The sequence below is a fragment of the Cucurbita pepo genome, chromosome 20 (assembly GCF_057944985.1).
Source record: "Cucurbita pepo subsp. pepo isolate OVF chromosome 20, ASM5794498v1, whole genome shotgun sequence".
Lineage (NCBI taxonomy): Eukaryota > Viridiplantae > Streptophyta > Magnoliopsida > Cucurbitales > Cucurbitaceae > Cucurbita > Cucurbita pepo.
The window spans coordinates 9,942,595-9,968,776 of record NC_141817.1 but is presented as its reverse complement, the minus strand read 5'-3'; the positions used below and the strand labels follow the sequence as shown (position 1 = coordinate 9,968,776).

General features: G+C 34.8%; 2 protein-coding genes across 4 annotated transcripts; both read left to right on the top strand.

Annotated features, from left to right (window-relative positions):
- The first annotated feature begins 520 nt into the window (after window positions 1-520).
- LOC111783724 (2-methoxy-6-polyprenyl-1,4-benzoquinol methylase, mitochondrial) lies at window positions 521-17,418 on the top strand. The gene is made up of 9 exons (XM_023664644.2): window positions 521-687; window positions 993-1,088; window positions 2,844-2,970; window positions 3,452-3,513; window positions 6,314-6,472; window positions 6,562-6,706; window positions 8,817-8,888; window positions 15,387-15,495; window positions 17,122-17,418. Exons 2-9 carry the CDS (start codon window positions 995-997, stop codon window positions 17,221-17,223), a joined length of 870 nt encoding a protein of 289 aa, XP_023520412.2. The 5' UTR covers window positions 521-687; window positions 993-994; the 3' UTR covers window positions 17,224-17,418.
- Window positions 17,419-19,596: 2,178 nt separating this feature from the next.
- LOC111783030 (MLO-like protein 3) lies at window positions 19,597-25,450 on the top strand. Of its 3 annotated transcripts, XM_087120384.1 has the most exons (16): window positions 19,597-19,952; window positions 20,058-20,115; window positions 20,215-20,510; window positions 20,553-20,570; window positions 20,668-20,784; window positions 22,121-22,181; window positions 22,493-22,581; window positions 23,016-23,090; window positions 23,196-23,284; window positions 23,378-23,427; window positions 23,552-23,592; window positions 23,927-24,100; window positions 24,236-24,271; window positions 24,482-24,549; window positions 24,686-24,746; window positions 24,942-25,448. In XM_087120384.1, exons 1-16 carry the CDS (start codon window positions 19,806-19,808, stop codon window positions 25,362-25,364), a joined length of 1,803 nt encoding a protein of 600 aa, XP_086976510.1. In that variant the 5' UTR covers window positions 19,597-19,805; the 3' UTR covers window positions 25,365-25,448. The 3 variants fall into 3 exon arrangements, with proteins under 3 accessions (XP_086976510.1, XP_086976509.1, XP_023519675.2); XM_087120383.1 differs by having other exon boundaries at window positions 20,215-20,570; window positions 23,034-23,090; window positions 24,942-25,450; XM_023663907.2 differs by having other exon boundaries at window positions 20,215-20,570; window positions 24,942-25,449.
- Window positions 25,451-26,182: the final 732 nt, after the last annotated feature.

The window sequence follows — 26,182 nt, the reverse complement described above, 5'->3', positions numbered from 1 at the left end:
GGACCTCAAAGGGGATGGAACGTGAGATCCCACCTCAATTGGAGAGAAGAACAAAAACATTCTCTATAAAAGTGTGAAAATCTCTCCCTAACACAAACGTTTTAAAAACTTTAAGAAAAGTCTGAAATAAAAAACCCAAAACAACAGTATCTATCACAGCTCTTACACTTAAAATCATTATAATGATAGTGGAAAAAGAATAGTTAATCAAAAACATTATTTCGTACAGACTTTTTAATAGAAATTGAGTAAGACCATCATTACATGCATATTGATAGTTTTTTTAAATAATTAAAAGACTTATTTAATTAGAATCCAATAATTTTTTTTTATATATAAATAATAATAATAAAATAAATTGAAACTTTCACGAATCAATAATTAAATTTAGAAAAATTATTATTTTTTGGTTCATGAAGATATTATTGATAGCGTAAATTTCCATTTTCAGAATTTAAAAAAAATTAAATTTAAGAATATTTTTTTAGACTAAAATTAGGTATTTTTATCAATTTTTTTAAGGAAGGGAAAAACGGCTCACAGTGATCCCGTTTCAGGCGGCTCTCCTCCGACCGATACCCACTCTCTCCAGTTTCCATTGATCCCTCCCTCTGAAATTTAAGTTTCAGCCCTAACTATACGCTTCGGCCTTGTCTCCATCGCTCCCTCTCGATTTTCAGTCACAAGGTAAATCTGGCAATGGAGCAATTACTTTTATTCAATTCTTCAATTCCTTCTGCAATGAAGTTTCTGTTTCTTAATCGTTCGTTCAAAATTGGAATGTGGCCGAATTAAACTTGATTGAAACTTTCGTAAGTATTTTCAATCCGGTTTGCTTATATGGCAATCAGAACAGCATGATGAGAAGCTGCTATCTCAGTTTTAATGTCTTCTGTTCTTCAAATTATGTATACATTCGATTGTTTTTTAATGCATTGTTTATCTGTTAGTTGGCTTCGGGGTGATTGATGTTTTTTGTTTCTTTATTGCAGTCATGGCTTTGCGTTCAGTGACTAGAAGGATTGGAAGTAAAATTTTTCCAATGTTTTCTTCTGCCAATCATTTACATTCACATGCTACAAGTTTTGGTTGGTTGCTCTCTCCCCCCCCCCCCCCCCCCCCCCCCCCCCCCCTCTCTCTCATTAGAACAGGAAGGATTTTTGGAAACGGTTGTCTTGGTTTTATTTTTGGCTTTTGTGGTCTTTGTTGGTGCCTAGTGTTACAGTCGTACATTTTCAACCTTGTGACATTATAGCCTTAAGGGGAACTCAAGCTCCATTCATATTTTTTGTCTGGCTTTGTGGCTTTGTTGGACCTTAGGCGATGTTCTCCTTCGCTAACCGAACACCACTCATGTGGAATTTAAGCTTGTTTGGCCATAGATACCGTCCGTGTGTGCATGTTCAATCGTGTGCGACCTTAACTGACTTACCTTGACGCTAGGCCAAGTCATCTGGCTCGACCTCGTCACTACTCTAGGTCAATGTCATTCATATGCATCGTCGCCTCTCATCTCCGTTATCTTGATTCTGAACAACATGGCCCTCATATCATGATGTCATCTGAGGTCCTGGAATGTCATTGGCCATTGGAGCTTTCTTGGACATGTCTATTTAGAACTTACCCATGTGTTGTTCATATCATCGGGGCATCCCGAACATTCATTCATTTGGATTCTATCGAGACAAAACCCTTCTGTGTCCATACTAAGTCATTTACGAATATCGTACTGGTAGTAGGTGCATATACCAACCTCCGATACATGGGCGGGGACGCAATGTCGGTACAATTTGAGCTCTTAAGGTTAATGGGATAACTACATGGTGCCAAGTTGGGGAACAAAGAAAATGTGGATATTGGACTCCTCTGTATAGTTTTCTTCAAGTTCATTCTCCCCAACTTTTGGTACTCTTGTTTAGGAATGAGAAAATTTAGGCGACCATTTGGTTGGAAGGTTTGCTAAGACGGTTAGAATTTTCATTTTTATACTGTAATTTGGTGGAGTAATACAGTTGAAAGGTGCTTGCTACAGGGGATGGTTGTGTAGTTGGTACTTGGCATTTCTTATATGGGAACGGCACCTGCAAAGGTTAACAAGGTTTTGGGAGCCCATCGAAGATAAAATCATTGGAGAGTTGGCCAATTGGAAGAGTCTCCCTTTCTAGAGGTGGTTGGTTAACTTTTGTAAATTTGGTTCTCTCGAGCATATCATTATGCTTCTGTTTCCATCTTTAGATGCCCATGATGGTTAAGAGCTGATGGTTAAGAGCTGGAAAACGTCCTTAGAGATTTCTTTTGGAAAGGGAGCGTTGGTGAGGGGTATCTAAAAACTCATCAAGTGGATATCGTGTCTCTCCCAATCTCCAAATGGGAGCAATTAGAGCTGGAAACATCAAGGCAAAGAAATAGCTTTGTTAGCCAAGTGGGGTTAAGCGGTTTTCAAAAAGAAGAAAGTTATTTGGAGAACAGTTTTGCTAGCAAATATCAACTCTCAAATGCCAAAATTTTATCTAATATTGAATTTAAGTAGTTTATTGCACAAAATCTTATTTTTATCCGAATACAGAAATTTTAAGTTGTATTACAAATATTTAAAGTAATAAACGAGACATTACTGAAATAAATCTGTTGAAGGAAAGTTTCTTGTATACGTAAACGTGATTTCACACTCATTGTGCTAACATCTAGTTAATAACGATTAATTTTGGTAAATGATCATAGACAAATCTTGTTTTAGACTTCAAGTAATTTGGTGTGAATTTAAAGTAACTTGCATTTCTCTTCGTTAATCCTCTTTTATATATTTGTGAAAAAAGACAATGATATATTGCTACTTTTTGCAGGATTCAAAGAAGTGCCTGAAGAGGAAAAAAGCCGACTGGTTGGTAATGTCTTTAGCAATGTTGCTTCAAATTATGATGTGATGAACGATTTGATGAGTGCTGGATTGCATAGATTGTGGAAAGACAGGTGCGACTTTTTAAACTCGAATTTCATTCTCTCGCCCACAGGACATATTTTCTTCTTTTCCTCAGGGCGTGACAGTTGAGTATCTTATCCTTCATCTGCCCTTTGGTGATAAAGGATAGTTTTTGTGGCAGATGGGTGTGTGTGCTATTTTGCGGAGGCTTTAGGGGGGAGAAAAACAACAAAAGTCTTAGAGAGGGTGTGAGAGTTCTTCTAGCAATATTTGGTCCCTCGTTAGATTCTCAGTTTCTCTCTAGCCTCAACTTCTAGGATTTTTTATAATTATTCGCTTGGTCTTATTTCTCTTGACTGGATCCCATTCCTGTTGTTTGGCTCCTTTTTGTGGGTCGTTTGGCCCATAATTCTTTTATCTTCTCTCAAAGAAAGTCAAGTTTTATGATTAAAAAAAAAAAAAAATTCTTCTTTCTTCGTCTCTCTTTTATTCTTTTTTGTTTGTTTTGATGTTTTATGCTAAATATTGTAGACTCGTTTCCGAGCTAAATCCTTTTCCTGGAATGAAGCATCTTGATGTGGCTGGTGGTACAGGTACGCAAACTATTTATATTTTTTATTTTAATCATGAGATATCAATTCTCGTGATTGTCATAATTTGAAATTGTTTATGTGCTAACTTTGATTAAGAAGAGGCATTCATTTTTATCAACATTATTTGTAAAGACTCTGTACTTTGTTTTTGACACTAATTCTTTATGTTGTTTGGAATTTCAAAATTCTGTAGTGTAAGATGGCTTGCTTAGGTTAGGTAGCCAATCACCATTTGTGGACCTAGTGGTCAGTGATTATTCAAGTCTGAAAAATGTAAAAGACTTGGAGAGAATGTGTTCTGTTAGACTCCTGATTGTGATATAATGCACGAGAATGGGAAAGAAGGGCATTTCATTGTCGACGTGTTAGTTAGGATTGAGGGGGTCATAGAATGTGTGTGGAAGTGCATTACAGGGCTTTATGATGTGAAGGGCACGGTAGTATTATGTTTTCATGCTTTTTATCTATGGAAAAGAGAGAGAGTTTACCAGCCCTCTCAAAATAGGCTGAGGTTGTTTTGTATTGCCTTGGGAAATTTCCTTTTTCTTATATCAATATATCGTAAGGAAGATACCATGCATATTGGTATAATGGTAAAACCTCTACATTATTGGAATATGTGCACTGTCCATGTAATAGGACATTACTTTTGGTGGTTTGATTCGAGTTTTATCTAAGACCTTGAATTTGTTAGATTGTAGTGCAACCTATATTGAAGTTCAAAAGAGCTTTTATCGTTTCATCCGTGCTATAATTGAAATTATGGATACAAAAAGGGATTTGTTTTTCCGTTGATTTGGGGATATCACTCTTGTTGATATGTAATAGCCCAAGCCCACCGGTAGCAGATATTGTCCTCTTTAGGCTTTCCCTTCCGGGCTCCCCCTCGAGGTTTTAAAACGCATCCGTTAGGAAAAGATTTCCACACCCTTATAAAGAATGCTTCGTTCTCCTCTCCAACCAACGTGGAATCTCACATGATATACCTTGTCTTAATGTCTTATAAGAGCACTTTAGATCTAAAAGATTTTTTTGAATCCGTTAGACATTATTCAAATTAGCTCTGTAATTGAAGATGAATAGTCTGCTCAGCATAGTTGTTCACCATCTTTTGATGACTTCTTAGTTCCATCACTAGGTTTTCTGCATGCTTCAAAGGAAAATTGAGAGATGACTATTACGATCTCTAATGATACATATTGGTCATTCCATTTCGGCACATGAATCTTCTAAGTCTTTAAGCGTTCAAGAGGTGAAGAATTGTTTTATTGCAACTTATCCCCAGTACTACACTCAAAGAAAGGTGCATCGTTCTTCAATTCCTCCAATCATTGTGGATAATACATTAAATCCAGATTGTATTGAAGAAATTGTTCTAGTCTTTTGGGCCACATCTATCTAGAAAGTTGTTTCTCATAATTGTAGTCAACAAGAATTTACAGTATTAGATTTTGATGTTGTTTTCACTAAAGGAGTATTTCATTCTTCAAAGAATACCACTGCTTCTCCTTCTCTCACATGATGATGATGATTGTGATGTTGCATTTGAAGTTAGTTTGAGTAATGTGGAATCTACTTTTATGATTATAAAAACTATTATTAACAAAAGATTTATTAATGTGGAACCAAGCTACATCTTTCCGGCTTTAGCAGCATACCATGAGCTCTAGAAAATGAAGAGTAACACAAACTTGCAAGGATCGCCTTTAGCAACATACCATGAACTCTAGAAAATGTCGGTCTAAATGAACCAATTTTCACCAAGGAACCAGTTGAGAATGATAAAAGCCATTGAAATCAAAAAGTGTCGACTCCAATAGGAAAGACCTAGCGTATGGAAATGATGGAAGAAGCAGACCGATGACACAAAGCGTAGAGAGAGAGACCAACAATAATGAAATTAAAAATCACCAAAATCCTACTTTTCAATAAATATAAAAATATCAAACATTCCTCTCTAACAGAACCTTTAAAACCTTAAAAACTACAAATATATATATATATATGTATGTATGTATATATATGTATGTATGTATGTATGTACAACAAAAATATATATAATTAGGGACCATTAAACTGAAAAATTCTCTGCTCTATAAAACAAGATTTTCCAAGATTTTAACACTAAAAGATTCAAGATTTACAACTGTTTTGCCCAAAATCAGATCTGAAAATACACTGAAATTTCTGTAAAAGAGTAAAGACATTCATTTTTCATGTATAAATCAGAAATATAAATTACACTTTATATTAGCAATCATTTTATGAACTTTTTGTGCAAAAAGAGTTCAAAAGAAGCACTATAAGAAACTCAACTGAAAGTTTCTGGAATTCTCATTATTCGAACCTTCAATTTAAACCAAAGGCCATAAAAGGAAAAACTTTGATAAAATTTGGCAAAAAACCTGAAACTTGTTAGGGCAAATAACTTCAAGATTTTCCAGTCTAGTCAATGAAGAAGATTTTTTTTTCTTCTCTCTTATAAATCTCTTTTTCGCTTCTCATTAGTTTATTCTGATAGATAAAGCCTGTTTTCTATTAAAAGAGCAATCTAATCTTCTGTGTTTCTATTAAAAAAATCTTAAATTTTTAGTTACTCGAATCTTGTGTGGGTGCAATATTTCTTTCCTTATCTTCCATTTGTAACCTATTTGAAACTGTCGATGGAAGTTCTCTTTGGATGTAAGTAACTTGAATTTCAAAACTATAATTACTTACTCACCACATGAATTTCCGTCTCTTTTGTGCTTATAAGATGTGACAATTATTAGCTGTTATATTAATTTCTCACATATTGCAGGTGATGTTGCTTTCAGGATTCTAGAAAGTATTAATGATGTGAAACGTAGAGAAAGGCAAGATGTTCGGGAAGATGATTCTCAGGAACAAACTCAAATATATGTTTGTGACATCAACCCACATATGTTAAACATTGGTAAAAAGAGAGCCATTGAAATGGGTAAATATACGATTGACATGGAATTGTCTGCATTTTCTGAATGCAATTTGTTGTCAGGAAAATAGTATCGTAATGTTTTCAACTTATAGGTCTAGGAGAAGAAAGATCTCTTATATGGAAGGAAGGAGATGCCGAAGCTTTGAGTTTTCAAGATAATTCAATGGATGGTTACACAATTGCATTTGGAATTAGGAACGTTACTCACATTGAAAAAGTTCTAGATGAGGCCTATAGGTAACTCTATTGTCTTATGATTTTTTTTTTTTTTCTTTTTACATTAAATCCTATGAAAAAATGAATTGTGTAGGTTGAATAAGACCAATTTTGGTGTAGAGAATGTGTATAAGGCTGCCTTCAAGTGGAGATTGCATTTACCCCTTTCTAAAAGTCATCTACGTGATATTGAGCCATTTGAGGGTTTCTATGGGGCAACTGATGCCCAATTGGTAGAGCATTTTGATGGGACCCTGCATGATGTCAGTTCATGAAGGGGTTCCTTTAATGCTTCGTGTGGAGGGGTGGGAGAATGTTACACAATGTGAGATGCTAACCATGACCTTGAATTCAAAACAACATTGTCCTTAATGAAAGATTGGGCTAGAAACCACTAGGTATGACAAACATAGGAAGGGATCTTTATGGCATCTTGATGGCATGGGGTAGGGACTGTTGGGGATGTTTGAGGATATTTTGTTGTTTCCCCCTTTCAGAGAGAAGACAAACCCTTTGATAGGCTTGGTATTTTGTGCTACTGCGTGGGGGATTTAGCTTGGGAGGAGTCCTAGAATTCTAGGTGAGGGTGAAAGATCTGAAGAGTTTTGGGAGTTAATTAGGTTTAATGCTTGGCGTGGGCTTCTGTGACTAAGGTTTTGTTTGTAATAATTATCAGCTAGGTTTCATTCTTTTGGATTAGAGGAGCTGTATTTTGCATGTTCTTGGATATTCTTTCATTGGTTCTTATAAAAAAAGAAGTGGTTTATGACTCGACCTAATCTCATTATAGGATTAGGAGTTAAGTGAAAATTAGGAGGGCCAAGGCTTTCTTGGCTTCTACAAGGGAAGGTGAGTGATCACGTTGTCTTGTGCTTGAAAGCTAGCTTGTATAAGTTGAGATTGTTCAAGTAGATGTAAAGGAGCTGATTATAAGTTTCTATGCTCTTTATTGTATTTTTCTTCGACACCTTCTTTGAGCAGCTTTTGTTGGTTGTAGATTGAAATAGGGAGGAATGAATTTGATTTGTCTGCTGTGAGCGTGAAAGACGAAGTGAGGTTTGCGCGTCGAAGGATCAAGGGACATCCTCTAAAGGTTCTTGCTTAAATGTTATAAGTGATTTTGACTCGACCGTTGGAAGATTACTTTGCTTGCCCTTAGCTAGGGGTTCGATTGTTTGTTAAAGCGTTGGGGAATCCTTCAGGTTGGAGAGGTCGAGTCTTTCATTACCCAAAGTGGAACTTTTCAGTATGTGAAGTGGGCAACGGTGTCCATGGCTAGTATCCAATCAAGGATTCCTGAGGAGTAGGTTGAATTTTTTCCCAAGCTTGAAAGTTCAAGATCCCAACAATGAAAGAACTTTCCGTTGGTATTTTTCACAAAAATATAAATACTCTTAGCCACATCCAAGGGAAGAAACATAATGTAGCCTTGTCTCATAGGAAACACGGACATGGATTGGACACGTGTTTGACATGCTTAACATGTCTGAATTAATTTTTTTTTCTAATTTTGGACACAACTAAACAAGACTTGGATACGGCACTAGAAAATATTTAACCTAAAGTAAAGGGGGAAAAATATTTTTTCTTATAGATTGGTTCCTTGTATATTAATCAATCCTAAAGTATTAGGACGACGTCTTGTTCCTCTAGTCATAACCAACTAAATCTTTCTACAGCTTTTAAGATTTCAAATATCGTTAATCGACTTAACTTCGTATATTTTTTTTGAAGTATATTATGTTTTTATGTTAAATTTACATGTTTTAGCTGTAGTGAAGTATTAATGTATCAACATATACACGTTATAGGGGAAAAAATGTGTTCTCACGGGTTTGTGTCTTACTTTTTTAGAAATTGACATGTGGTCATGTCCGTGTCCGTGTCCGTGTCCATGTCCGTTCTTCTTTGCTTGTCTCCTTGTTGGTTTATTCTCTTTTTCTGATACAGGTCTATTAGATAGCTGTGTAATAATCTTGTTTGGCACTTTAATGGGGAGATGACTCGTCTTCACTCTCTCCTTTGATAATGATTATTTTTCATTTCTTGAACTATCTAAGAAGCAAGCTCCTATTCGTCTCTTGCTTTCTTTTGGAATTAGTTTTTACTTACAAAGTGTGTTTGTTTGTAGGGTTCTAAGACGAGGAGGAAGATTTCTTTGCCTCGAGCTAAGCCATGTTGAAGCTCCCGTATTTAAGGAATTGTACGTAACTTTCACACTTTTTAATAAGGGAAAGTTTAATATTTCGTGATTTAAATAGTGATCTACAAACTTTAACGTCTCTTGCATTGATGCGATGATTTAATCTTTTCGAATTTTTTGAAAACTTCTCATTAATTTTTCTGTTATATTGATTTTTTAATGAATTTTGGCATTGAAAATGTCATTCTGCAAAAGCTTAGAACGACGTTGACCGAAACTTCTTGGCTAAAGTTTTGGAAAAGAAAATTTGGGTTGAAATGGAGAGTTTGGATGTGGAATAGTATTAAGATGGTTAACTTCTCCATTTTTGTTAATGGAGGGCTGAGGGGTAAGATTTTTTCTACGAGGGGCCTTAGAGAAAAGGAGATTGGTTGTGGGCATTTCCTCTTCCTTTAGTAATCGCGGGAGTGGAAAAGGGAGAGATTGAGGGAGTTAAGGTGGGTAAGGAGCCTGTTCACCTTTCTCATCTTGAGTTTGCTAATGACCATTTTTTTTTATGACTTGAGATTAACTAAGATAAGAAATCTATTATTGATTTAGATTGTTGCCTCTCCAAATTAAGCTCGAGATCTTCTTTGGTGGGTTGTAAGGTGTATCAGCTCCCTTCTTCCCACCTTGGATTGCCCTTTGGGGGAAGACTAAAAGTTGGGTTTTCTAGGTTTTCTAGGATCTCGTGGGGGAAAAGGTTTAGAAAAGGTTGTTAACTTGAAAAAGGTCTGGTTCTTTAAAGGAGGCTTACTCCTACCAAGTGTCACAGTCGTACACTTTCAACCACGGATTTTCTGCGACCCAACTGACTTGCCTCTAACTATGCCAAGTCATCTGGCTTGACCTTGCCTCTACTCGGGGCCAAGTCTCTCATATGCAACATCGCATCTCATATTCTCATTTTGGTTCCCAATTAACACGATTTTTATGTCATGATGTCATCCCAAGTCTCGAGATTTCATCGGCCATCATAGCTTGCTCAGTCATGCCCATCGAAAATGTGCCCATGAGTCGTTCATAACGTGCCCATGTGTCGTCCATGACACATCATTTACGGACTCCGTACCGGATAGCGGGTGCATATATTGTAACGATCTAAATCCACCGCTAGCAGATATTGTCTTCTTTGACCTTTTCCTTTTGGGTTTCTCATCAAGGTTTTTAAAACGCGTCTGTTAGGGAGAGGTTTCCACACCATTATAAAGAATGTTTCGTTCTCCTCCCCAACCGATGTGGGATCTCATAATCCACCCATCTTTGGGGCCAGTATTCTTGCTGGCACTCGTTCTCCTCTTCAATTGATGTAAGATCTCACAATCCACCTTCTTTCGGGGACCCAGCGTCCTCGCTGGCATTCGTTCCTCTCTCCAATTGATGTGGGTTCTTACAATTCACTCCTCTTCAGGCTCCAGCATCCTCAATGGCACACCGCCCAGTGTCCACCCCCCTTCACGGCTCAGCGTTCTCGCTGGCACACCGCCCGGTGTCTAGCTCTAATACAATTTTTAACGACCTTAGATTTCTACTAACCTAAAGTCGCTACCATCTTCATAACATCATCTCATGTGCGGAAATAAGCGTTTAAAACATCATAAAAGATTGTCATGGATTTATATGTTTGAAAAGGGTCTTGAAAGCAGCATGACGAAATATTAAATAAAACAAAGTAAATAATAAGCATGTGTCATGGTCTTTACTTGCGATGTCAGTCGTCAACCATACAGGGGTCCTTTGCCTTTACTTGAAAAATAGGAGTAGCACATGGTTTGAGTATTTTATGAAATACTCATTAAGTGGCTCTACTATTGGGGTCAGAGAATACAAACATGCAACTCATGATTAGGGATCTATCGTTAAAATCATAATAGAGGTATCTATCGTTAAAATCATAATAGAGGTGGTTTCCAATTCGGACTAAATTGGATGTGTACTTCCCTAGACACGACCCACACGTGTGAGTGTGAGTCCCTAGGCGGTTCGCACCCCTTGGACCCATCATAGTTGGGCTAGTTATCCGTAGTAGGGCGTCCAATCCTCGAATATCACGCAAGACATGATCATCATCATAGTGTACGCGTTCGTACTCATCATCATAAATGAGGAAGTAACCCGATGTATATGAACACACAATCTGCATGAGGTCCCTATAGTTATCATCTTAAATCATTCTTATGACACAATCTTATACATCATTCGCATATTACTCTAGGTAACATGCATGCATTGGCCTTTATACGTTTATTATCACAATGTATCAGAGCATTTAGTACATGCACATTATCTTAACATGGAATATCATTATATTAAGTCATATCATCATCATGCAACTTGCATCATCATGTTATCATGCATTATCATGTCATCATATCATCACATCATTATATCGTCATGTTGTCAGCCTCATATCATTGTCATCACATCATCATACCATCGTCATCACATCATCATATAACGTCATCACATCATCATATAACGTAAAGCATAAATGACACATGAAAGGGCCACTTGACACATGTCATGATACATAAGGCGAGTCTTCCAACCGAGCAATAGTAAGACCACTTACTTTGTTGGCCTAGACCAAAGCTACTACAACTCGTTGATGCTGCTTAACGCTACTCTCTGAAATTTAGTTACGCCTAAGGAGTCCAACAATCATAATTAGAATTCTATTGTGTAATTGGTCTACCTAATTTTGCATAAAATAATTTAAACTTACTTCTAATAATTTAAACTAGCTGAGCCTAATTTTTACTCGTCACAATTTAAACTAACTAAACCTAATTATGCTTAAATAATTTAAACTTGACCCCAAAAATTTAAACTAGCTAAAAGTAGTCATACTAACCTAAAAGGAATGGGTCCGAGCGTATCGGACCCAAGTCGCCAGCCTTGAGTCATTAGAAAGTGTATTCTCCGACTAGTTTCGAACCGTTCAAGTGGGATGATAAAATGAAATGAGGGACCTCCCTTTTATAGTAGAGGCCAACTCCCCATTTCTCAACTTAAGCAATGGGGGACAATTTTTTTTTTTTTTTTTTTACAACCGTTACATTATTTACCCCTAAAAAGGACTTTCGAGTTGATCTAGACTTGTTCAGAGACATAAAGTTGTAAGTTCCCTCACTCTGAAAATGTAAAAGGTTTGTTCAAATGTTTCGAGTTGGACTCAGTCAATTCATACAAGCATAACTCGCCCGTACAATCAGTCGAGCTTTCAGAAGTCAAGGAATTTGCTGGCCTCAACCATAGTATAAACATGTGTTGGATGATATATGAAAGTTAGTAAGGTCTAATGATGTTATGAAAATGGTATAAACATGTGTTGGGAAGACCGAAAATGGTCTTTACAAAACCATCAAGCGGAAGAAACTATGGAAAAACAGAGGGAAGAGATGAGGGAGAAATATCCCAAGTAATTTTAAGATTGAGACGCTTTCGAGGACGAAAGTTTCTTTTAGATGTGTATGATGTAATAATCCAAAAATTAAAAAGAAATGGAAATTGTCTCATGCTTAAGTTGAGGAGTGGGGAGTTAGCCTCTACTATGAAAGGGAGATTCCTCACTTCATTTTATCATCTTACTTGAACGGTTTGAAGCTAGTTGGAGAATACACTTTTTGATGGCTCAAGGCCGGTATTTTAGCTGATCCGACTTGGGTCTGATACGCTCGGATCCTTTCTTTCTAGTTTCAACTCTTCGGAAGTGTTTAAGGTTAGTATGACTCTTTTTTAGCCGTTTAAATTTTTGGAGTCAAGTATAAATTATTTATGCATAATTAGACTTGGCTAATTTAAATTATTAGGAGCAAGTTTAAATTATTTTACCTAAAATAACCAAATAAATGGTCTTACTATCAGCTCGGTGAGAAGACTCGCCTTATGTATGACGACACGTGCAAGGGTTCACGTGTCATTTATGCTTTATGTTATATGATGATGTAATGATGTTACATGATAATATGACGATGTTATATGATGATGTGATGATGTTATAGGATGGTGTGATGTTGTTATATGATGATATGAGATGATGACATGATATGGTGATGATGCATGATGATGTGATGATGCTATATAATGATGTTATATGATGATGTGATGACGATGAAATGATGATGAAGATATGATGATGATATGTTATATTAAGATGATGTGCATGTACTAAATGTCATGATACATTACGATGAAGAGTTTTCTAATATTCAACCCTAAATGATGTTAACGATGATGAACGTATGAAGACAATGCACGCATGTTACTTAGAGTAATATGTGAATGATGTATAGAGTTGTATCATAAGAACTATTTAAAATGAAAACTATAAGGACCTCATGCATATTGTGTGTTCATATACATCGAGTTATTTTTCCATTTATGATGATGAATACGTGTACACTATGATGATGATCATCATCATGTCTTGCATGATATTCGAGGGTTTGCGCTTGACAACTAGTCCGACTATGATGGGTTCAAGGGGGTGCGAACCGCCTGGGAACTCACGTTCGCACATGTGGGTCGTGTGTAGGGAAGTACTACACATCCAATTTTGTCCAGATTGGAGGTCATTTCTATGATAGTTTTAACGATAGGTCCCTAATTATGAGTTGCATGTGCTTGCATTCCTTGAGGTCATTGAGTTGCATGTGCTTGCATTCCTTGAGGTCATTTACGGAGTATTTCATAAAATACTCTAGACATGTGCTACTTCTATTTTTCAGGCAAAGCATCCCTGTATAGTTGAATACAGCATCGCAAGTAAAGACCATGACACATGCATAAGATAGTTGTATTTAAATTTTTAGATGATAGGTTAGTATAAGGCATTTTTCAATTTTAATATTTACTTTGTTTTATTTAACATTTCGTCATGTTGTTTGAAAGACCATTTTCAAACATGTAAGTCCATGACAATGTTTTACGACGTTTTAAATGCTTATTTTCGCACATGAGATGATGTTATGACGATGGATGCAACTTTAGGTTAGTAGAAATTTAGGGCCGTTACATATACCCATCTCCAATGCATGGGCTAGGGTACAACGTCCACATACCATAATGAGATTGTTCTAGCTAAGTGATTGTGGGCTTCTTCATGGAGTCTTAATCTGCTGTTGTCTAGGGGTGATTGTGAGTAGATACGATCTCATCCTTTTGAGTGGGATGCAAGTGGTGGCCAGAGAGGCCTTGGCAAAAATCTTTGGAAATGGTATCTCTTCTTTTCCTTTCTTTCTCAGGTTCAAATTTCAAAGGTTAAGGTGTTTGTGTGGCAGGTTTGACATGGGAGAGTTAATATCATTGATCGTGTTCAAAGACACTCTTTCTATGCTTTGTTTCCACAAGGATGCACTCTTCCTAAGCATATTAAATATATGTCTGGAAAATGTATTGATTTTTTAAGACATTTAATTGCCGACCAAGGTCACATTACATATACGTATGTATACATTAATGAATTAAGATTAAATTACTTTCTTTGTTTGACATAAGCATATTGAACTAGGACACTTTCTGTTCTTGCTAATTTATGTACTAGGTGGAATTCTTTAGTTTAATGCTGTTTTTGTGTCTTCTTTGGTTGTGAGATCCCACATCGGTTGAAGAGGGGAACAGAGCATTCCTTATAAGGGTGTGGAAACCTCTCCCTAACAGACGCGTTTTAAAACTGTGAGGCTGATGGCGATACGTAACAGGCCAAAGCGGATAATATCTACTAGCGGTGGGCTTGGGCTGTTACAAATGGTATCAAAGTCAGTCACCGGATAGTGCGAGACACTAGTTGGAGTAGGGCTAGACTCTCTCCATAGTTGATGCGTTTGAAAACCGTGAGACTGACGACAATACGTAACGGCCCAAAGAGGATAATATCTACTAGCAATGGGCTTGGGCCGTTACAAATGGTATCAGAGCCAGTCACCGGATGGTGCGAGACACTTGTCGGAGTAGGGCTAGACCCTCTCCATAGCAGACGCGTTTTAAAACCGTGAGGCTAACGGCGATACGTAATGGGCCTAAGCGGACAATATCTACTAGCGGTGGCTTGGGCTGTTACAAATGGTATTAGTGCCAGTCACCGGACGGTGCGAGACACTTGTCGAAGTAGGGCTATACCCTCTCCACAGTAGATGCGTTTTAAAATCGTGAGGCTGACGACAATACGTAACAGGCCAAAGTGGACAATACCTACTAGCGGTAGGCTTGAACTCTTACAAATGGTATCAAAATAAGTCACCGGACGGTGCGAGACACTTGTCGGAGTAGGGCTAGACCCTCTCTATGGTAGACGCATTTTAAAATCGTGAGGCTAACGACAATACGTAACCAGCCCAAAGAGGACAATATCCGCTAGCGGTGTGCTTAGGCTATTACAATAATCCTCTTAATCAAGCCCGTGGTAGCATGAAGTTTTGACTTCACTCATTTTCTTTTTTCTAGGATACACTAGATATTAACATTAGAATCTTCTAGCGATTAAGTTTTAACTTGAATTGCCCTCTTCTAGTGCAGGTATGACTATTATTCGTTTTCTATCATTCCAGCCGTTGGAGAGCTAGTTGCTGGCGACCAGGAATCCTATCAATACTTGGTTGAAAGCATCCGTCGATTTCCCCCACAGGTGATAGTCTTTTCCTCTTCTCTTCTTTTTCTCAGACAACAAACATACTTGAAGTTGTGAAAAGTAACAATCATATCAGTATGCGCTGTTTAACAATTTCAAGAATACCTTCAATTATTATTAATTAAGCATGGCATTACTATAATTTTGTTTTGAGGCACTGATACTCCAACACACAAATTTTGTTTTTTTTTTTAATTTTCCTTGCGCCTTGCACTTGAGTTCCAAATGACTATTGTGCTTTAGTGTGGCTCTAACCTTGAGAAGCTCTGCAGCTTTACGTGGTTGTCAGCTTCTGATTGAACATCATTTGACTTGCTAAGTCGATCAAGAAAAATTATTATAATCATTCCAGTGTTTTGTTTCTAGTGAACTTTTTGAGATGGTGGGATATGTCATTATTATTATTTAGTTATCTAAGAACTGAATCAGTAACTGGTAGCTACGTTCACTTTGGCGATAGGATTAGTTTGTTCATACTAGTTTCCATGACGAACCTTTGGCTTTTATGGTAAAGATTACGAAGAGTTATTATAATCATTCGATTCTTTTGTTTCTGATAAACTTTCCCAAAGGAAAAAAGGTAGGATAAGTTCCTCTTATTATTTGGTTATCTGAGCAAAGTATGTTCACTTTGGCGATAGGATGAGTTAGTTCATACTAGTTTTCATGACCAACCTCTAGCTTTTATGATAATCATTTCAGTTTCTGAAAAACTTTTTGAAAGGCAAAAAGGGTGGAATATGTCACTACTATTATTTAGTTACCGAGCACTGAATCAATAACTGGTAGCTATGCTCACTTTGGCGATAGGATTAGTGTGGTCATACTAGTTTCCATGACCAACCTCGGTTTTTATGTCTTTTATTTCTGGTAAACATTCCCCAAGCCCAAAAGGGTGGGGATATGTTCTATTATTATTTGGTTATCTGAGCACTAAATCATTAACGGGTAGCTATACTCACTTGAGCAATAGGATTAGTTTGTTCATACGAGTTTCCATGACCAACTTCTGGCTTTTACGATAACGATCATGAAGAGTTATTATAATCATTCCAAGTTTTTTGTTTTTGGTAAACTTTCCCATAGGTAAAAGGGTGGAATATGTTACTATTATTATTTAGTTATCTCAGCACTGAACCAGTAACCGGTAACTATGCTCACTTTGGCGATACAATTAGTTTGTTCATACTAGTTTTCATGACCAACCTCTGGCTTTTACGATAACGATCATGAAGAGTTATTATAATCATTCCAAGTCTTTTGTTTTTGGTAAACTTTCCATAGGTAAAAGGGTGGGATATGTTACTATTATTATTTAGTTATCTCAGCACTTAACCAGTAACGGGTAGCTGGTAACTATGCTCACTTTGGCGATAGGATTAGTTCGTTCATACTAGTTTTCATCGCCTTTTATGATAAAGATCATGAAGAGTTATTATAATCATTCAAGTCTTGTTTCATAAACTTTCCTAAATACACAAGGGTGGGATATGTTCCTCTTATTATTTGGTTATCCGAGCATTGAATTAGTAATTGTAGCTACGTTCACATTGACAATAGGATTAGTTTGTTCATACTAGTTTCCCCTATTGTTTACCTTATTAATGATTTGGTGGGATGTAGGAGAAATTTGCTTCCATGATCGTCGATGCAGGCTTCGAGAAGGTCGAGTACGAAAATCTAGTCGGAGGAGTGGTTGCTATCCATTCAGGCTTGAAACTCTAGAACCAGCTTTTGCATCCACATGTAACTTCTTCACTTTAGCTATTTCTTAATTCATGATAAAAATGTCCCCAGATGTTCCTACTCTTTCCCCCCAAGTTTAGTTATTTTTACTACGGGAAAATGTTTTTATTTTACCACTGTAATTAGTTTAATATGTTAGTTTATCAAATTAAGGAGTAAAACGATTATCGCTTCTGGTAGTTTATTTCAGAAATATTCTTTTAAAAAAAAAACGTTAAAATAATACTTTTGAAAGTTCATGAACATTTTTTAAACTTATGCTAATAGTAAGAGTATTTTTAAACTTTTAAAAAAAATTTAAAGATATTTTTGAAGGTAAGTTTAAGAGTTTTTTTTTTTAATTTTTTTATATATAATGTCAAGAGTATTATTCAAACTTTCAATCTTCACTCGTATTTTTTAGATAAAATATCAACTTTAACGACATTTTTATTAATTTAACCTAAAATTAAAATAAAAAATTTAGAATGAATGACAAGTCTGTGGTACATATTATATACAAATGATTATGAGAGGAAGGATTCTGTATCTAATACTTCAAATATTATATACCCAACTTATAAATATTAAAATAAATAAACATTTCTTGGCAACTCCGTTACATTATTTTTAAAAAATACTAATTTAAATGTTTAAAAATAGAATGAGTTTGAATATAATTAGAAATATAATTGTCTTTTTTATGTTTTTTTTTTCTTTTTCTAACTTTATTATTTAAATATAAAATAATTTAAACTAATGCGTCCATTATAAAATGAATAATATTTGTTTTTATTTTTCTTTAAGAAATATTTATAAAATAATATTAAATTAAATAAATGAATATAATATTGGATCGTGTAAACAGCTGACCAAGGAAAAGGATGCCAATAATTAAAAAATATATATAATTTAAATTAGAAAATAATATGTTGTTTTAATAATAATAATAAATCTCCCCACAATATTTATCAAACTTTTTCAAATTTAAGGGTATTTTTGAAACATTTTAAAAAGTTATGGAGACTCTAACATGATCGTACAATAAAAAAATAAAAAAAAAATTAACACTTATCGTGATGATAAACGGCTCATCTAACCGTGACCTTCTTTGAATTCTCAAAACTTCTGTCGCTCCTTCCCTGCAAAGGGCAGAGAACCCATCATTGTCTCGACTATGCTATCGGAGGCTCTGAAGAAGTCGTAATAAGAGAGCACTCATTTTGGAGTAGGCTTATTATTTACATGTTTTTAGCAGTTATCTGATTCGCACTTAGCTACCCAACATTTACCGTGGATATGATAACTGATACATCAGATGTGCGTCCTTCCCGATCTTCATGTACTAGAAAAAAGAATAAAAAAATGAGAGTGATACAAATTTATCACAATTACATAAAAATTATAATATTAAAGTTGATTTTAAATTTATGAATATTTTTATTAATTTAGCGTGAATATAAAATAAATGAATTAAATGTGAGATTATAATTATAAAAAAAAGTGTGAAAAGTAGATAGAAGAAATTAATGATTTTAAAAACCGCGTGTTGAGGTGTAATGAAACCTAACACACGTGTCGCTTCATTGATATGCATGAAAAAAACAAAAAAGAAACTAAAATTACATTTTAAATTTTGAAATAATAGTAAGAGATTTTTTTTTTTCACCTAATTTAGTTGAGATTTATAACATTTAAATCATTTAATTTTTAGGATTATTGGCTCGAACAATTCCAATAAAGTTCACAACCAACGGAATTTCAGTTGGGTTGAATTGGGTTTAAATTGTTTTTTTTTTTTTTAAATTCTTCTTATCCACAGTACATTTTACATTAATAATTAAAATTTCGTACAATTTAAATATCAAATATTTACAAAGTTATAATGCATCACTAACTGTGAGATTCTACATCGGTTAGAGAGGAGAACGAAACATTCTTTATAAGGGTGTGAAAACATCTCCATAGCTTACGCGTTTTTAAACAATGAGAGGAAGCTTAGAAGAAAAAACACATAAAAGACAATATTTGCTGCTAGTGGGCTCGAGCCGTTACACTAATCATAATTACAAACCCAACATTTGTAGTTCGGGTTGTTCAGATCAAATCATATGAATATTTTTATTGGACTCAAAATTTAATTAAATCGGGCAATTATAGCATAATTATGCTCATGCTTCCACGTAAAAATCTCAATAACTTATGAATTAAGTGAATTAAAGTTTTGGCACAAAATAAGTTTAGAATTTTTCCAATTTTTCATAAATTTTAATTAAAAAAAACTAGCTCAAATGTCTTTTTCTTAAAAATAAAATAAAATTATAGGGACTATAAATAAATAAATAAATAAATAAATAAATAAATAGATAGTTTTGCAAGAAAGGGCATTAAAAATCCAAATTCTCAACCACACGGCGCCTCAGTCAAAGCCTTCACCAGAAGTAATGGCGCCAAAGCTTCCACTTCAATGGCCCCATAACTCTCAACACTTTCATTCTGGATATTAAATCATCTCCTTCTCCCGCCTCTACAGAATCAACATCTCTTCTCCTTCTTCTTCGGATTGATTTTCCTTTGCTTTAATGGCCGCCTCTGCTGCTGCTGCTGCTGCTGCTGCTTTGGATCCTTCCTCCCTCCAATTCACGCCGACTTGGGCCGTGGCTGCGGTTTGCTTCATCTTCATCTCCCTCTCCCTCTTCCTCGAGCATTTGCTTCATCTCCTCTCCAATGTAAGTCCAAATCTAGTTTCTGATTCAGTTTACAGAGGTCGATTCGATTTTGATTTTGATTTTGATTTTGATTTTGATTTTGATTTTGATTTTGATTTTGCGCAGTGGTTGAAGCGGAAGAGGAAAACGGCATTGTTCGAGGCGGTTGAGAAGCTTAAATCAGGTACGATTTCCGAATCCTGAAGTCGAATAATGAAGTTAAGAGAATGAGAATCGGAGGATTAATGATTTCTGCATCTGTATTTGTTCGTCGATGCCGCAGTTTTGATGCTTCTAGGGTTCATGTCGCTAACTCTGACGGTAACGCAACAGCCAGTATCGAAGATTTGCATTCCGAATAGCGTAGCGTTTACGATGCTTCCGTGCCAGAGAGAAATACAGATCAAAGCGAATAAGAATTTGGAGATGGAGCAATTGCGATCGTCTTCCGCTACAAATCGGCGGTTTTCGTGGCTGCCAGGAAAATTCGTGAGCCTCGCGGCGGGAGGCGAAGAAGAGGAGAGTAGTAGTAGTAGTAGCGATGATTCTTCTTCTTCTTCTTCTTCTTCTTCTTCTTCTTCTTCTTCTTCTTCTTCTTCTTCTTCTTCTTCTTCTTCTTCTGATTACTGTACTGCGAAGGTAATGATTGGAAAATACTGAGCGAATCAAAATTTGAAATCAAGTTCGGTGTTCTTCAGTGAGGAATTGATTGGTGAATCGTGAATTGCGATGGCAGGGGAAGGCGTCGCTGATATCGCAAGGAGGAATGAATCAATTGAACAATTTCATATTCGTGTTGGCAGCTATGCAGATTCTTTACAGCGTTCTTACCATGGCGTTAGGGAAGGCCAAGGTCTTTTCTCTCTCTCTCTCTCTCTCTCTCTCTCTCTATCTATCTTTTTTACTTATTTATTTATTTATTTATTTATTTCACTCCCTTAAGTTTGGAGTTTATTGCATTTTAGTCCTTCCGCTTTTAAAATATCTATTTTAATCTTTTAACAATAAAAAACAATAATTTTTAAACGGATTACTCTAACTTAAATTTTAAAAAAAGTGTTTAAAAATTATTCTTAAAATTTTCAAAAAAAAAAAAAAAAAAAAAACGAAAAGAGTTCATTCTTTATTTCAAAAATATTTTTAAATTTTAAAAGATGTTGAAAAAAATATCATTTAGCTTTAAAAATGGTTTAAAAATATTTTTCAAAAATTTTATTAATAATAAACTTTTTTAAAAATTTTCAAAAATACTTTTCAATTTCTCTAAAATCTTCAAAAAAAAAAAAAAAATAAAAAAAAAAAATACGAGTTTCAAATTAGAGAAAATTTTCTTTCGCAAATGTACATTAATTATATATATATATATATCTATTTCATATTCCCATATATTTATTAGATGGATATTAGAATACCATTCCAAACCCCACACAAGATTTATAGCTTTTATGGTTTCGGTTAATCCATAAGGATTGGATAATCGTATTCCGGAACCATAAAATTTGGTTACATGAAATGCACCAAACCAAAGTAACCAAATTCAGAGAAATAATGAATTTTAAAATTCTTTGGGCAAATTCAAAAAAAAAATTCTTGTACGTGATCACAAAATGTTTCTAGATCCATTTCATGGAATGCCAGATAGGTGCTAAGAAGCACAATCTAATTCCTAAACGAGTCAGGGTATAGACTAAGTAAATGATCAAAACATGTGTCTATTAAATAACAAATAAAACTCCATGAGCAAAACATGGACAAAAAAAAAAAAAAAAAAAAAAAAAAAAAAAAACTATGATATTATTAATATAGAAATGTTAATTCCAAAACAATTTAAAAAATTCTACGGTCGAGAATACATTATATTTAAATAATAATAATAGAGAGTAGAAAATACATTTTTTTTTAGTACTCAGCAGTAGAATGCTTCAAAACGGCAGGTAAGTATTGTCGTTTTGTGAGGTAAATGAAATATTATTGGTCCACGGTCCAAGTCAATCTGGTTCCGAGTGTTGAATTAAATTTGGGTGTGGATGTGACAATATTTGAATTTTTATGCATACTTATTAATTTATGTACTATTGATTTGAATGTCATATATTGACTTTTCTCTCCCATATTAATTCAAAATATAATTTTATTCATATAGTTTATTTTATTATTTATTTATTTATTTTTTAATGAAATTTAAACAGATGAGACGCTGGAAAGCTTGGGAAGAAGAAACTCATACGTTGGATTATCAAGTGGCCAATGGTAATTCAACCAATTTTATTTCATTTTTATTGTGGTATAGACATTAAACTACCATTATTTCGGTTAAATTATCAAAAATACCCTCGTGTTCGTTTCAATGCTCTTGAATTTTTTTTAAATAATCTTACAATTTTCTTCACGTATGTAAATAGATTTAATCCTAACAAATAATTAGATACAAACTTTTCCGTTCATGAGTTTAATAACATAAACGTTTTAGGGTTGTTTTTAACGAAAAATAAGACTTCAAATTTTATGAGATTCTTAAGTGTTTTGTGTGCCTAGTTTTGATTTAACTTTTCAATTATTAGATCCGCATCGCTTTAGATTTACAAGGCAAACAACATTCGGACGTCGGCATATCAGTTCTTGTGCAACACCACCATTTCTTCTCTGGATAGTAAGTTTTCTCACTCATTTATGTTATTCATGTTTGGGACTGAATTTCAAAATCTTAAAAGTTGTTATAACCTCGTGCACTCGTTCTTAGGATTGGGTTTTTAGAGTCTTTTCCTTGTGCACTCGTTCCTAGGGTTGAGTTTCTATAGTCTTTTCCCCGTGCTCTCAGTCTTACAGCTGAGTTTCTATAGTCCTTTTCTAGTTTCTAGTAAAAAAAACACAAACAAACCCTAAACCCGAAACACCTTAACACGGTAACGAAATGGCGAGAAAACAAGAACACAAGAACAATTTTTTAATAGCAAAAATAAAAAATTAAGTAGTTATCAAATGGATCTAATACTTCAATTATTAACCTCATAATGAAATATTTATCTTTAATATTTAATAAATTTTTAAAAAGTATATTTTTGTTAGAAAGACAAAAATTTGCAGAAATGCTTCTTGAGACAGTTCTTTCGTTCGGTGGCCAAAGTCGACTACTTGACCCTTCGCCATGGTTTCATCTCGGTTAGTAAAATCTCTTTACCATGTTCAATTTTACAGCATTTTGAATCATAGAATCATCTTAAAAAAATATTTACCATCATTTTTTTTTTACTTTTTTTTAAACAGACCCACATACACGGAAATACTTCCTTCAACTTTCAAAAGTACATCGAGAGATCATTGCACGACGACTTCAAAGTCGTCGTCGGTATCAGGTAAATTATCCAATTGAGTCTTCAAAAAGTTTAAAAAAAAAATTTACCCTTTTAACTTATTCTTCACTTTGTTTTTTTCCTTTGATATGACAGTCCTTTCATGTGGCTTATAGTAGTCATCTTCATTCTTGTAGATGTTCATGGTGAGTTTTTCTACCCCATTAATTTAAAAGCTTAGCCTTTTATTTTGTTTTAATAATAAAATAAATATATTTTTTTTTTGTTTAAATTTGGCTAAAAAAAGGTTTTACATATGACGATGTACAGGTTGGAATGCATATCTATGGGTGTCTTTCCTTCCGCTAATTGTAAGTTTATAATTTACGTCTCAATAGATATTGTTCTCTTTAAGTTTTATCTTTCGAGCTTTCATCAAGGTTTTTAAAATACGTCTGTTAGGGTGAGGTTTCACACTCTTATAAGAAATGTTTCGTTCTCCTCTCCAACAAACATCATTTATAACGATGTGAAAACCAGACGCATTTTAAAACTTTGAGAGGAAGTCTAAAGAAGACAATATTTGCTAGCGGTGGGCTTAGACGATTACGAAAGTAGGGCGTTTTAACTAAGAATAGTTAATAATATATAATTTAGGAAAGATTTTAAAATTTTAATTATAATGTGTTGTGGGTGTACATGTAGATAGTGCTAGCTCTTGGAACAAAACTTGAAGTAATAGTAGCAAGGCTTGCCCTTGAGCTTCAAGACAAGACCGATGTGATCAAAGGAGCTCCAATGGTGGAACCAAGTGATGATCTTTTCTGGTTCAATCACCCCAAATTTGTTCTCACCCTTCTTCATTTCACTTTGTTCATGGTAAACTTTAGCATACTTCCTCAATTATCGATGTTTTGGAACGACTTTCTAACGATTTAAAAACATGTTTTTTAAAAATCTTTAGAAAGTCATTCGAAACATGTCCTTATCTGATTGACCTTCTTTTCTTTTCAGAACGCCTTTGAGTTTTCGTTTTTCATCTGGGTTACGGTAAAAATCTTTATTATCCTTTACATGTTTTTCTTTCTGGGTCAAATTATAACTTTAGTCTTTACATACGTATCCCTGACACAATCACGATAGACATGTTTTGAAAAATCGAAAGGTCCATGGATAAGAATTCAAGGACTAAACTTGTAATTTGACGTTTTTTTACGACTATTTATTTAATTTAATTTCGTTAAAACTCTACATTTTCAGCTACAATATGGGATAAAATCTTGCTACCACGAACACTTGGAGGTCATCATCATAAGAGTCGTCTTAGCGTGAGTATATGATCCATAAAATTAATATTAGTTTAGTTTTTGGTTTTTTTTTTTTTTTTTTTTTTTTTTGTTTCAATTTTTTCTTATGAAAAAACTTTAAAATCATTGTGTAATAATTTATTTTTCATATTAATAGGGTCACCGTCCAAGTGTTGTGCAGCTACATTACTCTGCCTCTTTATGCTCTCGTCACACAGGTAAAATATTTTTAATTATTTTAATTGTATTTTTTTTCTTTAATTCAACAACATGTGAAGTGGGAATTCGAACGTTCGTGTTCGTATTATGAACTTGTGGTTGTTGTATTTTTTTTCTTTAATTCAACAACATGTGAAGTGGGAATTCGAACGTTCATGTTCGTATTATGAACTTGTGATTGTTGTAATCGTCAGATGGGGTCACAGTTCAAAGCTGCAGCATTAGAAGAACACACAGCCAAAGCCATAAAGCAATGGCACAAAGATGTGAAGCAAAAGAGAAAGAAGCATAACTATCACCATCACCATCACCACGACCTCGACTCGAGTCTGCACCAGGAAGGATCGTCTCATTCCACGATCACCGAGCGTCAGTCGTCGAGAGTTTTCGAGAGCAGCAGCAGCAGCAGAACCCTAAGCTCTCAAGAGATGGTGAACTCTTTTCATCACCGAGCTCCTACTTTTTCTGAGTTCAACAGTCTTGATATTATTGAGTCTAGTGAGATGGTTGAAGAACCAATAAAAATAAAAATGAGAGAAATTAATGAAATTAGTGAAATTGGTGAAATTCATGAAGAAAAAACCTTAACTACTCAAACTCAAAGATGGGTTTCATAGATTTTGGTTACATCTTTTGTCATTTTATGTAGAACTTTGATATACATATAATTAGGCTCGGGAATAAATGAATTTTAAACTATTTTGATAAGGAATCACCTCACGGGAAACTAAGATTTAGAATATATTGTTAATCGAATATCTCAAGGCAATAATAAGACTCCAATTATTCCACAAATAAAATTAATAATGTCAAACCTGTCATCTAAACTACATAGAATTGTAAAGAAATTTAGTCATTGACTAACAAGAAAAATAAAAAAAACATTGGGAGAAAATGTCACAACCATATCATACGAGAGTAGGTTGTGGCCCATGCTATACAGACAAGGTGATAATCTTCAAGTGACACCCATTCAGACACATGAATGTCAAGATAAGACAAACGAGATACAGGCAAAAGATAGACAAAAGACTCGGGTAGAGCCTCGTGCCTTAATTTAAAAGTCCAGGTTCGATATGAGTTTGGTGTCACGGTCATGCTCGTTCAGGGCGTGTTGCCCATGGCCGCATGCCCATGACAAGCCAAACCCTTGTCATGTCTTTTCATTCTAGTGTTTTTACTTTTGTAGTTCTAGGGCGTATGACGCCTCAAAAATATCATGTCTAGGCCTGCCAGACATGAAATGCTTCAGAATGTACTATAGGGGGATATGACTAGTTGTCAACTTCTCCCTACCCAAGGTTATATATGCTAAGCCGTTGTGATCTCTCTCTTGCTTGCTTATATAACGTCTCTTTCTAAAATCTCTCTCTCTCCTCGTTTTCTAAAACCTTCTTTTAAAACTGAGGCTAGAGGCTCGATCATACGTCGCTTG